Here is a 13,040-nt window from a genome sequence, read left to right as displayed (position 1 = left end):
CTGTGGTTCTGTGCTTCTGTGATTCTGTGATTTGTCTTGAGAGCTGTGGAGCCCTAAATCTGGACTGCATTAACTAGGAGGGCAGGGAAAGTGAAGCTGCAAGCTTGATTTAGTGTTTGTGTCTCGCGTGTGCGGTGATGGATGCTTTCCAGCAGCTGGCACCCCGAGTGCAGGCGCTGACATCAGGGCAGATTCGCATTCTCCCTGCAGAGCAGAGGGATGTAATTTCTTTTGTGGGCATCACCCTGGTCTCAGCCTCAGAATCACGGGCTGTACACTGGCCTGTGCCGTCTGTCCCACAAGCATCATGCTTTTCGCAAGCCCAGCCTTGGTGTGCTGAAACCTTTGGATGTGATTTCTAAACCCCATTTCCTAAACACTGGAACATTGTCCTATTTTCTTAAAATGTCAGCATTGAGCATGGTGCAGAAAAATCCCCATGTTGCAATGAGCATGCGACCACAGACCTGGAGGAAGGACAGTTACCCAGATGGTGGAAACCACCCAGGAAAGTGTCAGTCCAATGTGTTTCTGCTGAGGCCGTCTGGCCCGTTCCCACATTGGATGGAGAACACCTACAGACATTAGCCCAAGTATTGCAGAACCATAACCTGAGCATCCCTTCTCACGGCATCAGTGTAGTTAGGCCAACCTATAGCTATTTGGGATGAAAAAAACTTCAGTGCTGGAAGCGTGATGAGCTGTAGGCAGGACAAGGAGACTTCGCTGCCCGCGTGGCTTAGGGAGACTTTCTCTGCTCCGTGCTGGTCAGCGGTAGCATTGCCTGACCGATTTCAACCTAAATTGCCTGGAAAACCTGCTTTAGTGTTGGTTTAATTTTTTAGTACTTTTAAGTCCCGAAAGTGCTGTTCCTTCCCGTGTGCTACCACATCTCCAAGGATTCTGCCTACCATGCAAAACGCTGCGAAAATAATATCCTGCTTTTGCAAAAGAAACTGGAAAATGACGGAGGAAACCCTCTCAGGCTGGGCTCCTCGTCTGCAGCAGCAGAGCTGCTCTGGGCTGTGGTACCCTGGTCCTGGATTTTGAGGAGGAAAGTCCATCTGGGCTGGTAGGTGGAAGAGCACATCCCTCTGCATTGCAGGAGAGGAGGGGGCCAGGGAGGAATGGGCAACAGATGGGGAAGCCAGTCTGGTGGAGAGGGATGACGCTGGGCTCCTCCCGGCTGAGAGCCGGCCATGGCGCTGCGCAGGGCGGGCTCGGTGGCTGCGGTCCTGGGCTGGCTCCTCTCCACCTCCTTCCCCTTTGCCAGCCTCAGGGTATTGACTCGGTGGCCATTGATTCCTTGTTTCACCTTCCTCCTGCAGAGACGCTGATGGACTCCACAACGGCAACGGCAGAGCTGGGCTGGACGGTGCATCCTCCCTCGGGGGTAAGTTATCCTGTCACTTTATGGGGACCCAGAGCCCAACCTGGGGTCTCCTGCTGCACGTGAATGTAGGTGGGATGGCTCAACAAAAGTCACCTGCTGAAGCAAAGCACCTTGGCCATATGAAAAGGTCTAGTGGGAAGAGCACAGAAGAGGATGGCAGTTGAGGTTTCCAGTAGTTTTCTAGGAGGTCATGCTGCCAAAAAAAGACCCGAATGCTGGTTGGGTGTAATTCTCACCTTACAGCATCAGACCAACATGATGTTGGAAAAATCATACCTTCCATAAAGCTGGCCTGCAGCCAGTTAAAAATCAGGGAGAGGGAGTAATGAAACGCCAAGGCCACCACCAGTAGTCCCCAGTGTTTCACGTGTTATCCCATTGCCTGTCACTTGCAGCAGAAAAGGATGTGGAGGCTTTGGCTTGTGAGGCTGCACCCACAGCCCTGAAATGACTGTCCAGCATCCCTGGCATCTCATGGAGGGACATTTGCTGGCTCAGCAGTGACTGTCTCTCTGCTTTACTTGTGCCAAGAGTTCCCTGAGCCACATCCCAAGACCACCCAGAACAAGCTCCTTTAAAGAAGAGCTCAAACAAGGCAATGCACCTCTGCACCCTTCCACCCTCCCCTCCTCTGCCCCAGCCACCTCCATGTCCCATGGGGTCTGCGTGGGCATCGAGGTGCTTCCGAGCATCCTGCCCAGCTCTGGCTGTGGTGGCCGGCAGCAGCGTGGAGCCCCCGTGCCCGACATCCCCAGCCTGCCCCCCCGGGCTTGGGTGGCCCAATCCAGCCCAGACAAAGCCTGGAGATGCTCCCCATCCCCTTGTGCAGAGGTAGCAGCTCAGCTCCATCCTCCCCGCCATCCCCCCCTCCATCACCCTGGATGAAGATGTTTCTCCAGACCTCACCTTGGCGCTGACAGCAAGTCCCCTCCCTGAGCCGACTTGGCAGAAGAAAATAAATGGCCAAGAAAAGCCTCCGTTGAGGAGATTAAACCTGGTTCCTGAGCCGGCCTGCCGCGCTGGGGCTCGGGCGCTGCCGGCACCGTCCCCATCACCACGATAAAGCCCCGTGCCCGCCCGCAGCCCCGGCCCCGCCAGCGCTGGCCCGGCCGCCGAGGGGGGATGACGGGCGCACAATAGGCAGGAGCACAGGTCAAGTCTTTTTCTCTCCTGGCCCAGCCTTTCTTGTTTGCGGTGTTTCCATATGTAAAGCACGCCTTGCTCCCGGCTCCCCAGCCCCGCGGTAATGAGGCCTGGGCCTGCTGGAAGCCGTCTCCCTGTATTATTGTGCTGCCTTCTTCTTTTGAGCTCCCGGCATGTTAATTAGAGAGCGAGGAGAAAGGGAGAGGCTTCTAATTAAGCATCGAGGAAGCGCAGGGGCTGGTGCACGGGGGTGACTTTTTCTCTCAGCTGGGAAAAGGGAGCTCGGGAGCCCCCCGCTTGCTGCTGCGGGCATGCGGGAGGATGCTGGGGGTCCTGAGCCTGACCCCGGGGTGCTCCCAGGGCCCCCAGCCCCAGCAGGATGGAGATGCTTGTCTGGAAAGTCCAGTGCAGCGCCAACATTGCCGGTGGGAATCGCTTCCCATCCCCACCTGGGGGCAGGTCCCTGGGGGGACACGGCACACGTCGGGCCCTGCACTGTGCATGGCGTGGGTGCCGATGCCGCGGTGCCTTCACAGCTGCTCCCAGCGTGGCCGTGTGCCCGCAGGCAGGACAAGGCAGAGCATCCCATCCATAGGTGGCTTGGTGTTGGCAAGGCTGCGTGCAGCCAGCATCACCTGGAAAAAAAAAGCTGCGGAGTGCTTCTCCTGCTTATTGCTCTTTGGTGATAATTAATGAGCTGAAAGCCCAAACAGTTGCTTTTTCCCTTGCCACAGAGCTCCCATCCTGCTCGTAGGTCTCCCTATGCCCTGCTGTTCATCCCCAGGTACCACCGTGTGCTGCTCCTGCCTGGCCAGGCTGAGCTCTTCAGTCTCGTCCCGAGCCCTCCCCGGGGCTGTGCAGGTGTGGGTGGGGATGGGACAGGTCCTGGGCACCCCTGGGTCCTGGTGGGTGACATGCTGTTCCAGAGTGGGTGTCCAGAGTGGTCCAGGCAAGGGAGAGCCACATCAGGGGCAGGGCAGGGGAAGGAATTGCTTCCCTGTGCCTTGTCCTTGATTCTTTCATTCCCCCCCCCGCAAAATGGTGCCCTAAAAAACGGGGAGATCCTGCAATTTTCCACTACCACAACACATTTATTTTTGGAAAAGAAAACAAATGCTCCCCCTGCGTTTTGCAAGGATGCTTTCCTCCTCCCCCTGCAACGGCAGCAGATTTGCAACCACTGCCAGTCAGAAGTGGTTGGAGCTGTTTGGGAATCTTCCCTGACAGCCTTCTGTTGGGCTGTTAGCCTTGATATGCAAGGAGCAATCTGTCTTCCATCTCGTGAGCCTCCTTCCGCAGTCCTGGATGCCCTTGTGAGGCCGTTTGCAGGCCGAGGGGTTGGGGGTGCTCAGCTTCTGCAGGGTTTCCCCGTGGAGCTCGGTCCTGGCGCTGGTGCTGGGTCCGGGCTGGAAGCGCTGGGGGTGCTGCCGCCCTGCCTGGGGTCTCGCAGTCCCGCTTCCAGGGCAGGGTTGCGCTCAGAGTTTCACGTCCATGGGAAACAGCTCAGCTTCCGCTTGAGCAGGTTTATGAACAAGTGCATGAGAAGCCATTCCAGCTGGCTGGGGCTGTGGACACGCTGGCTGGAGCCCGGTCTCTGCCGCCAGCGTCACAAGGGTGCTGCGGGCGGGGAGGGGACAGCACAGAGGGATGCTCTGCCCTGCAGAAAGGTCTGGGCTGGGAAGGATGCTTTGGTGAGCCAAGTGAAAGGTTCTCCTCCCCAAAAAGACCCTTTCCCATCTGTGCTGGCGGCAGGGGAGTGGTGGCTGGTTACAGCCTGCAGCTCTGCCCTTGCCCGGTTCATCACCTGCCCTGAAGTCTCCCTGTCCTACAAAGGATGGAGACAACAAAAAGCGCTGAAAGATTTGGAAAAAATCAGCCCGGGGAAAGGGCAGGGAGCAGGACAGGACCAGGAGGTGTCACAGCAGCCCCGAGCTCTGCAGAGACTCCCCCCAGTCAGATGTTGGTCAGCTGTGGGGAGTTGGGCTGAGCTTCCCATGGAGAAATATGTCAAATGAAGCTGTCTCTCTGAGAAGGATGTTACTGTTGTGCCAGAGCTCACAGGGCATCCCACAGGTCCAGTTTGAGAGAGCCAGGACTGGCACCTGTGCACACCTGCAGGAAGGACCCCAAAGTATGTTGGCTCTTGAAGGGGCAGGGACAAGGGTCACTATAGAATCATAGAATCATTTTGATCATGGAGTCCAACCATAGCCTGACTCTAGCACTAACCTGTGTGCCTGAGAACCTCATGTCCGTCTGTCCAACCCCTCCAGGGATGGCGACTCCAGCACTGCCCTGGGCAGCCTGTTCCAATGCCCCACAGCCCTTTGGGGAAGAAATTGTTCCCCACATCCAACCTCAACCTCCCCTGGCGCAACTTGAGGCCGTTTCCTCTGGTCCTGGCGCTTGTTCCTGGGGAGCAGAGCCCGACCCCCCCCTGGCTCCAAGCTCCTTTCAGGCAGGTCAGAGATCAGAAGGTCTCCCCTCAGCTCCTGTTCTCCAGCTGAACCCCCAGCTCCCTCAGCCGCTCCCATCACACTTGTGCTTCAGCCCCTCACCAGCTCCGTTCCCTTCTCTCAACTCGCTCCAGCACCTCAAGGATTTTCTTGGCGTGAGGGGCCCAAGACTGAACCGGCGGGGCCCAGCCCAGCATCTCCCTTGCTGGTGCACAGCGGGGTCAGCGAGGCTCCCACAAACCCTCCTCTGGGGAGGGGCCGCTGCTACTGGCCCGTTCTTCCAGGGAGGAGGTTTTATGGCCGTTTTATGCACTCTCGAGAAAGCAGGTCCTGTCTGCCACATCTATAACCGTAGCAGCACCGGTGGGGAAATGTTTGCTAACAGCATCCTGTTGCTTTGCCGGGAGGCTCCGCAGCGCGGTGCAGCCCACGAGTGAGAGCCCCTGCTGAAGACATTAGTGCTGCAGGGGAGGGCTATGGCCCCCCATGCCCGGCCACCCAGCAGAGATGCTTTAGCAGAAATCAGGCAGGGAGCACTGCTGGCACCAAGATGGCCCCAAGCTCTACCGAGGGCTTGTGCCACCTTGTCCCCGTGGCACCGAGCCTGCCCGGTGCGCGGTGCGGGTCACACCTTGCCGGAGCAGCAGGGAGGGGTGTGGGTGTGGGGTGTGCAGGAGGTGCTGGAGCTTTGTGAGGTGCTGGGCGCCCGTGGGGCTGCTGGTGTGATGGGGTGGGCAGGGTGTGGGGCACGGTGCGGGGCGGCTGGTATGGGCAGAGCCTGCCCGCTTGGCGCACGATGGGCTGGGAGTGTCTGAGATGGGGGGGAACATGGGTTCGACGCAGCCCCTTGACTTTGTGTGTCCTGTCTGCAGTGGGAAGAGGTGAGCGGGTACGACGAGAACATGAACACAATTCGCACCTACCAGGTGTGCAACGTCTTTGAATCCAGCCAAAACAACTGGCTCCGGACCAAGTACATCCGGAGGCGAGGAGCGCACCGCATCCACGTGGAGATGAAATTTTCTGTCCGGGACTGCAGCAGCATCCCTAATGTTCCAGGCTCCTGTAAGGAGACTTTTAACCTTTACTATTTTGAGTCAGACTTCGACTCGGCCACCAAGACTTTTCCTAACTGGATGGAGAATCCTTGGATGAAGGTGGACACGATTGCTGCTGACGAGAGCTTCTCGCAGGTGGACCTAGGTGGACGAGTGATGAAGATTAACACTGAGGTGCGCAGTTTTGGGCCCGTCTCCAAGAATGGTTTCTACCTGGCCTTCCAGGACTACGGAGGCTGCATGTCCTTAATTGCCGTCCGCGTCTTCTACCGCAAGTGTCCCCGCGTGATCCAGAATGGGGCTGTCTTCCAAGAAACCCTCTCGGGAGCGGAGAGCACCTCGCTGGTGGCAGCCCGGGGAACATGCATCACCAACGCGGAGGAGGTGGACGTGCCCATCAAGCTGTACTGCAACGGGGATGGCGAGTGGCTGGTGCCCATCGGCCGCTGCATGTGCCGGGCGGGCTACGAGTCGGTGGAGAACGGGACTGTCTGCAGAGGTAACCGCTCGCCTTCGGTCTCGCTCTGCGCGCTCGCCTTGCTGCCAGTGGGCTGTGCCAGTGGTGCTGGTCGGGGTTTGCAGCTGGGATTTCCATGAGGTGCCTCCTTGGGCAGGGGTGGGCGAGCAGCACGTGGGGCAGGGGAGAGGAGCGTGTGTGTGGACGCCGACTCCTTCCCCAGCTCCTTGATTCCTGCCCTGGGCACATCCATCCGTTGCAGAGGCTCCGTGTTACCTCTGGGTCCTCAGAGCCATGGGGTCCAGCAGTGCCAGCTTGTCACTGGTGCCCTCCGTGCTCTCCAGGTCTTGGAGCGACACACGTGTCTGTAGCCGTGGTGTCTTCAGTCATCTCCCAAAATACTAGGGCTGTTTTCACTTCAGTTTGTGCCCTGTGCCTTGACATGAACTGAAATGCGTCTGGGGTGAGAGGAGCAGGGGTGCAGGCATCCCGAGGTGATGCTGTGGGAGGGAGCAAATTGTCTGCAGCATTTTCCCGGTGAGGTGCAAACAGCCCAGGGTGGGATGTGCTCACGGGCTGTTCCGGGCCAGACTCACCTTCCCAGCCCCGGAGCATCCCCAGCAGCCGGGGGTTTGCTGCCCTGTAGATGTTCTAAGCGGACTCCACAGCTCCATGGAGCCAGTGTGGTCCTACAGAGCGCCTCTGTGCCACCCGCCCTTAAAGCACCGTGCGCAGCCGCCTCTCCCTGCTCCTCCTCAGTTGTGCTGATGGTACAGGGGAAGGAAAGTCAACCTGGGCGTGGGAAGGGAGGGGAAGGAGCCGTGGAGTTACTGGGAGAGAAATGAGGTCCTGAGAGCTGCATGTTGAAGGGGCACCTGTGGCTCCACCATGCACAGAGCAAACCATGGGCTCTTCTCGCCACTGTTCTGGCTGAACATCAAAATCCCATTACAGGTTTGGTAGCATTGGCACGCTCCGAGCAGAGCGGGGGTTGCTCTGAGATCAATTATAGATGTGTCAGTGGGCATCGCTGTGTCTCCTCTCTTCTGCTGTGGGCAGGGGTGGCTGGTGGCACCAAACAGGGATGGGGACGGTGCTGGTGGTGAGGAGCTGAGCACACTGGGGAGGGGGACGAACAGTGTTTGGCCATGCTGGGTCGGACTGCAGGTTGGACAGTCCCCTCGGAGAGGGCACCGTGTCTCCTGCTGCTGGCTGGGCTGCTCACACGTGAAGCCTCCTGATGTGCTGGGTGTGTTATTTAATATCTGTTATTTGAGCTGCTCCTCACTGACCCACTGAACCTCTCTGCCCGCTGAGCTCGGTGTGACCAAGTGTCCCCCAGCCGTAGCAGGGCCGGAGCTGGGGACAGGGACAGCACAGAGGCGCTGCTGCAGCGCAGTGTGGAAAGGCAGCCGCGCTGATCCCAGCCTCGAAGGGAAGACGGGTGTTTTATGACGCCCAAGTGAAGCATTCGTAGCAACACCAGAAAGCCAAAATGATTCATGTCAGCTTTTCCATCTCAGCCCGCTGGTTTTTTTCCCCCGAGCAGACCCAGCCCTGTGCGGTGCTTTGCTCTGCGGTTTCTCGGGGCTCGCTGGTCCCACTGCCGGCCCAGCCAAGGGACGGTCCCTTTGCACGTCTCAGGGCTCCCAGACCCTGTCCCTGCAGCCCGACCAGTGGGGCCGGGAGGGGAGGCAGAGCCGGCAGGAGCGAGGGGCCGAGCTGGAGGGAGAGACTGCGTCTCCTCTTTGTCTGCGTAACAGCAGGATTTGGGGAGGTCCGCTACCTCGGCAGCTGTTTCTCCAGCCGGTGCTGGTGTGTGCCCGGCCCTGCGCTCCCCACTGTCGTTTATCATGTGGTGTCCATCAGCCGCCGTCTCGGTGGGGCTGCTGGCTCTGGGGCTGCCGGCCCCGGGGCTGCCTTCTCTTCCCTTCCTTTCCCTTCCCCTTTCCCTTCCCCTTCCCCTTCCCCTTCCCCTTCCCCTTTCCCTTCCCCTTCCCCTTTCCCTTCCCCTTCCCCTTCCCCTTCCCCTTTCCCTTCCCCTTCCCCTTCCCCTTCCCCTTTCCCTTCCCCTTTTCCTTCCCCTTCCCCTTCCCCTTCCCCTTCCCCTTTTCCTTCCCCTTCCCCTTCCCCTTCCCCTTCCCCTTCCCCTTTTCCTTCCCCTTCCCCTTCCCCTTCCCCTTCCCCTTCCCCTTTCCCTTCCCCTTCCCCTTCCCTTCCCCCTCCCCTTCCCCTGGCCCCTGCCCGCACTGGGCTGGCGATCGGGGCTGGATGGGACCCCGGGGCTGTGCCAGGCTGGGGCACAAGCTGCGTTCTCCCCCAGCAGCCCCTGAAGAAGAGTGGGGACCAGGCGCAGAGCCAGCCGTGGGGTTGGCAGGACAGCCACAGCATCCCCACCCTCCGCCAGCTTCCCCAGTGAGCCCCGCAGAGGACGGAGGACAGGCTGGTCACCCTGGCTCGGTTGGGCAGAGAAAAGGCTCCTCTCGGTAGCTCAGCTCAAGATGACCTGAGGACACTGTCCTGCATCCCTGCCCCCCTCCTGTCGAGTCCCTGTCCCCGGTCTGTACAGAGGTCTGTACAGTCTGTACAAGCCGCCGGGTTTGGGGGACTCACTTGTACATGTGGCCGGCAGGTTTTCTCATGTTTCGAGGGGTGGGAGGGAACCTGGGCCTCTTTCCAGAAGCAAAACAAAAGCAAATCCGAGCTGGCTTTCAGGGTGAAGCGCTCGCGCACAGCTCGGTCGCCCAAACGGGATGTGGCGGGGAGCGCAGGGGACGTGGCTGACGTGGCCCCGCCAAGGGCTCCTGGTGGAGAGGGGCATCCCGAGCGATGGGCGGCCCCTCGGTGCAGCTGCAAGGCGCTGGAAGGAGTTGCTCACTTTCTCGGTTGAGTTTTTCATCTGGCTAATACAGCGCAAGCCTGCTCACGGCAGTGCACACAAGGGATATTTATGGAGGAAGTTCATGCATCTAACAGCTTAAGCTCTTCTAAGCTTGCAGCCCCAGCACAAAAGGATTTGGGGGCAGTTAACAATTCTGTGTGGTTAAGAGATTTTCATTTTGCTGGGCCTCGCTCGCCAATCCCGCAGGGCCCTGCGAGGGGCTGGCTGCCCGCTCCTCCTCGTTCCGCTCCTCCGCTCGCTTCCCAGCTCCTTTCCGCTGCGCTGGCGAGATGCTCCATGCACGTGTCTCCCCTCGCCGCCCCCCCAGCCCCTACGCCCAGCCCCATCCTCCCCCCTTCTCCGCTTCACCTTCTCCTGCTCCCTGCCTGCATCTTTTTCTCCATCTCCCTGTTCTTTGTCTGCCGCGTCCCCCCGCTCCCCCGCCCGTCCCTCCCATGCAGCGCAGTGAGCGCGTTTCTCTCTCTGCCGCCCTTATTCATTGGCTCCCTGTGCAGCGGCGCAGGCAGAGCTATTGTGCTGCCTGCTCGCTCTGTTTGCGCTGGCCGGTGGATGAACGCTGCCTGCAAGGATCTCTGCCTAGGCAGGGAAGGCAGCCACTGGCTGCCGGTCCTCACCGTTAAACCCTGCATCCATCTCCAGCTCCTCTCCATCTCTGGAGGACATCTACCCGTGGGTCTGGTCACTGTGCTGCACCTCTTCTGTGCTGCACTCGAGCGTGGACGGTCCCAGTCTTGTCATGGTGACAAGGGACGGTTTCGCCTTGCAGAAGCTGGTGGTGACACAATCTTGTTATGAGGGACATGTGGCATCATCCCTTGGGGCGACAGGTGTTTCTGAGGAGGAGAGGAGCTGGCGATGTGCTGGGAATAGGAAAAACCGGGTCATCTAGGCGGTCTGTGGAAGATACAGGCTGCCGCCTGTCTTCTCCGGCTCAAGGTGGAGCTGGGCCGCCCCTGTGGGAGCCCGAGGAGTCAACATTGTGTCCCACCAAGAGGAGGGGACAGGGAGGGAGCCTGCATTGCCTTCCTCCTGCTCCTTCCCTGGCGGGCAGAGCCAGCAGGGAGGATGCGGGGTGCTGACCCAGCTCCAGCACCCAGCCTGCTGCTGGTCCCGTCCAGCCCCACCAACACCACAGCCTGGTTCCACCAGCAGCCCGGCTGGATGCTCCCAGCTCAGCTCCAGCACTGACCCAGCCCTAGTCCAGCTCTAAAGGGAGAACTGCGACCTCTGGGGTTATTGCTGTGGTGGGCTGTACCTGGGGTATAGAGACCGTAGGTATATACAGTCTGGGGCCGTACGGGGCTGGCTGGGGGGTCTGGGTATGGCCAGGGCCTTGCAGAAGTGGGTCCTACAGGTGGGCTCCATGATGGGCTTTCCCGCACCTGCTTACATGTTATTTTGAGGTCAAATGCAGCAGATCTGCCACCACGTGCCGGGGACGCGGGTGCGGAGGCCGTGATGTGCACGTACACGTGTGTCGAGGACCCAGAGCTGTTCATCCGTCACCGAGGTGCGGGACGCGCTGGGGCTCTGTCCCTGCCCCGCTGTGTTTGGGTTTCAGAGTTTGTGCTGAGGGCTTGGAGGGGCGTGCGGCTTTCTGATGTGCTGGAGAAGGGCATGTCAGAGCCGTCTTCCCGTCACGTCCCATAAGTATGTGATGTTTTGAAGATAAGAGTCTATTTATGGCTCCTTGCCTGTTTCGGGTCTGGGCCTCAACTGATAGTGCTGGACTCAGCCAGTAAATTGTAAGGCCCTAGAGGTAATTAAGTTCTTGCAGGAAGCATTCCTGATTGAGCTGGAGCAGATACAGCCAATCGTGGTGTAAATGTTTCCAGCGGTGGAGAATTGCCCGTTAAATGCTTCCAGTGGTCGCTCCTGCCTTCTCACCCCTGGCTGTGACTTGGCACTTGGACCTCGGAGAGCTTTGTCCATCACCACACTTTTGTTTTCTACGTGCCTGTTGAACAGTAATCCTCAGCCCCCGCTCCTCCGGTGAGGTTTTTGGCCGTTTTGTTCGGCTCTTCCCGGCCCTTGGCACTGCTTTAGCCTTTCCGTTGGCAGAGCGGAGCCACCGTCCCACGTACAGGGCGCTCACAGTGACCAGCTGAGTGCCGGGGGAGCTCCGAGATTTCCCTCTTCCCCCTGTTTGCTTTAACCACTTTGGCACTGGTGTTTCACTGGGTGCTTTCGCAGGATCCTTGTCCTTCCCAGCGGGACTGGGAGCAGATCCTGTGGCTCCTTGTCCCTAGAGGTGGGATTTGACATGTGTTTGTACTCAAATGCACATTCCTTGCTTGTGCCCAGCTCGTGAGGTATCCGGATTGCTGCGTATCAGGAACCCGTCATCTTCAGTATTTACCACACTACAACTTCCATGTCATCAGCTAACTTTATTGGCAACGCTATGGGCTTTCTCCTGGGCCATTGATAAAAATGTTAAATAGCCCAGAGGCATGAACCAAATTTGTTGGCTCTAGTAGAAACAGACCTGCTCTCTGCATATTCCCCGCTTAGATCTCAGACCAGAGCAGTATCAGCTCGCCAAGTTTTAATGCATTGAGTATGTCCCACGGTGTCTGTCGACCCTCTAATTCCTGAATCAAAATATCATGTGTTACCGAGGGAAACGCTCTGCAGAAGTTTGGGTGCCTTGCATTAGCGCGGTTACCTCTCCCAGCCAATCTTGTAATTGCATCAAAAACAATACGAGGCAAATTTGCCTTAAGCTGTTTTCCATAAATGTATGTAGGTTGGCACTACTGTTACAACCTTCCTTTAATCCTTCGCTGACTGAATCCTGTAGCTGGCACATCTTTATTTGACTGGTCCTGACGTTGCAGTGGCAGTCCTAAAATAGCCAGGACTGCCTCATTTAACAAATAGCTTTTTCCTACGTCTCTGAAACATCCTACTACTTCACAGCGTGTGGAAAGTGAACATTAACCGTCCACTGGCTCATCAGCCTTCTCTTTAAAAACTCCTAGGTAGATGCTATCCTGACATACTGATTTAACAATATTTAACTTTGGGAGCTGCTATTTAACATCTTGAGTTACTGCTGGAATGGAAAGTATTTCACCATCATCCTATAAGATGATTACATCACCTGGCTTCTTCCCAAGTACAAAACAGGAATTTGTCTGCCTTTTCTGCAGGGTTGTTGACAATTTGAATGCTCCCAGCCGGCCGTGGCTCCGTGTCGTTGTGGATGCTGCTCTTTGGGCTTCTCCCTCTCCTCCCTCTCCATCTGGGAAGCAAGAATACAGCGTCTTTCTTTCCATTGCTTTGATTCTTCTCCGTCCTGCTTCTTGCTGACCCCTCCATGGTGTGAATCCAATTAGGGCTGTGGTGGGGATCGCAGCTGCTCCGCATTAACTGCTCCGAGTCTGCTTGGTGCACTCTGGCGTCAGAGGAGATGCCAGTTTGTCCTCTGCACATTGCTGAGTAGGGTCTGGGCTTCTGGAGGTTGGAGTAGGAGCAGGGGGAGCCTTGCAGAGCAAGGCTGTGTCAGACAGCAGGGTTGAGGAGCCCGAGGAGATGCTGACCTTGCAAGGAGGGTCACAGGTGGTCCAGGAACAGGGCAAGACATCTGCTGCTCAAGGAGGGAAATGGACAACTCACCTCAGGATAG

At 58.1% G+C, this 13,040-nt stretch overlaps 1 protein-coding gene across 2 annotated transcripts in view; it reads left to right on the top strand.

The window, feature by feature from the left end:
• Positions 1-13,040, top strand: part of EPHB2 (EPH receptor B2) — a 134,387-nt gene that overhangs the window by 38,303 nt on the left and 83,044 nt on the right. For both annotated transcript variants that reach the window (XM_065650237.1, XM_065650236.1), the window contains exons 2-3: positions 1,329-1,393; positions 5,865-6,549. In XM_065650237.1, the coding sequence (XP_065506309.1) occupies positions 1,329-1,393; positions 5,865-6,549 (750 nt within the window). The remainder of the gene's footprint in view (positions 1-1,328; positions 1,394-5,864; positions 6,550-13,040) is intronic.

Source organism: Caloenas nicobarica, chromosome 22, assembly GCF_036013445.1.
Source record: "Caloenas nicobarica isolate bCalNic1 chromosome 22, bCalNic1.hap1, whole genome shotgun sequence".
NCBI classification, from domain to species: Eukaryota; Metazoa; Chordata; class Aves; order Columbiformes; family Columbidae; genus Caloenas; species Caloenas nicobarica.
Note: the sequence above shows the minus strand (reverse complement) of the source record. Positions and strands in the feature narration are given on the sequence as shown.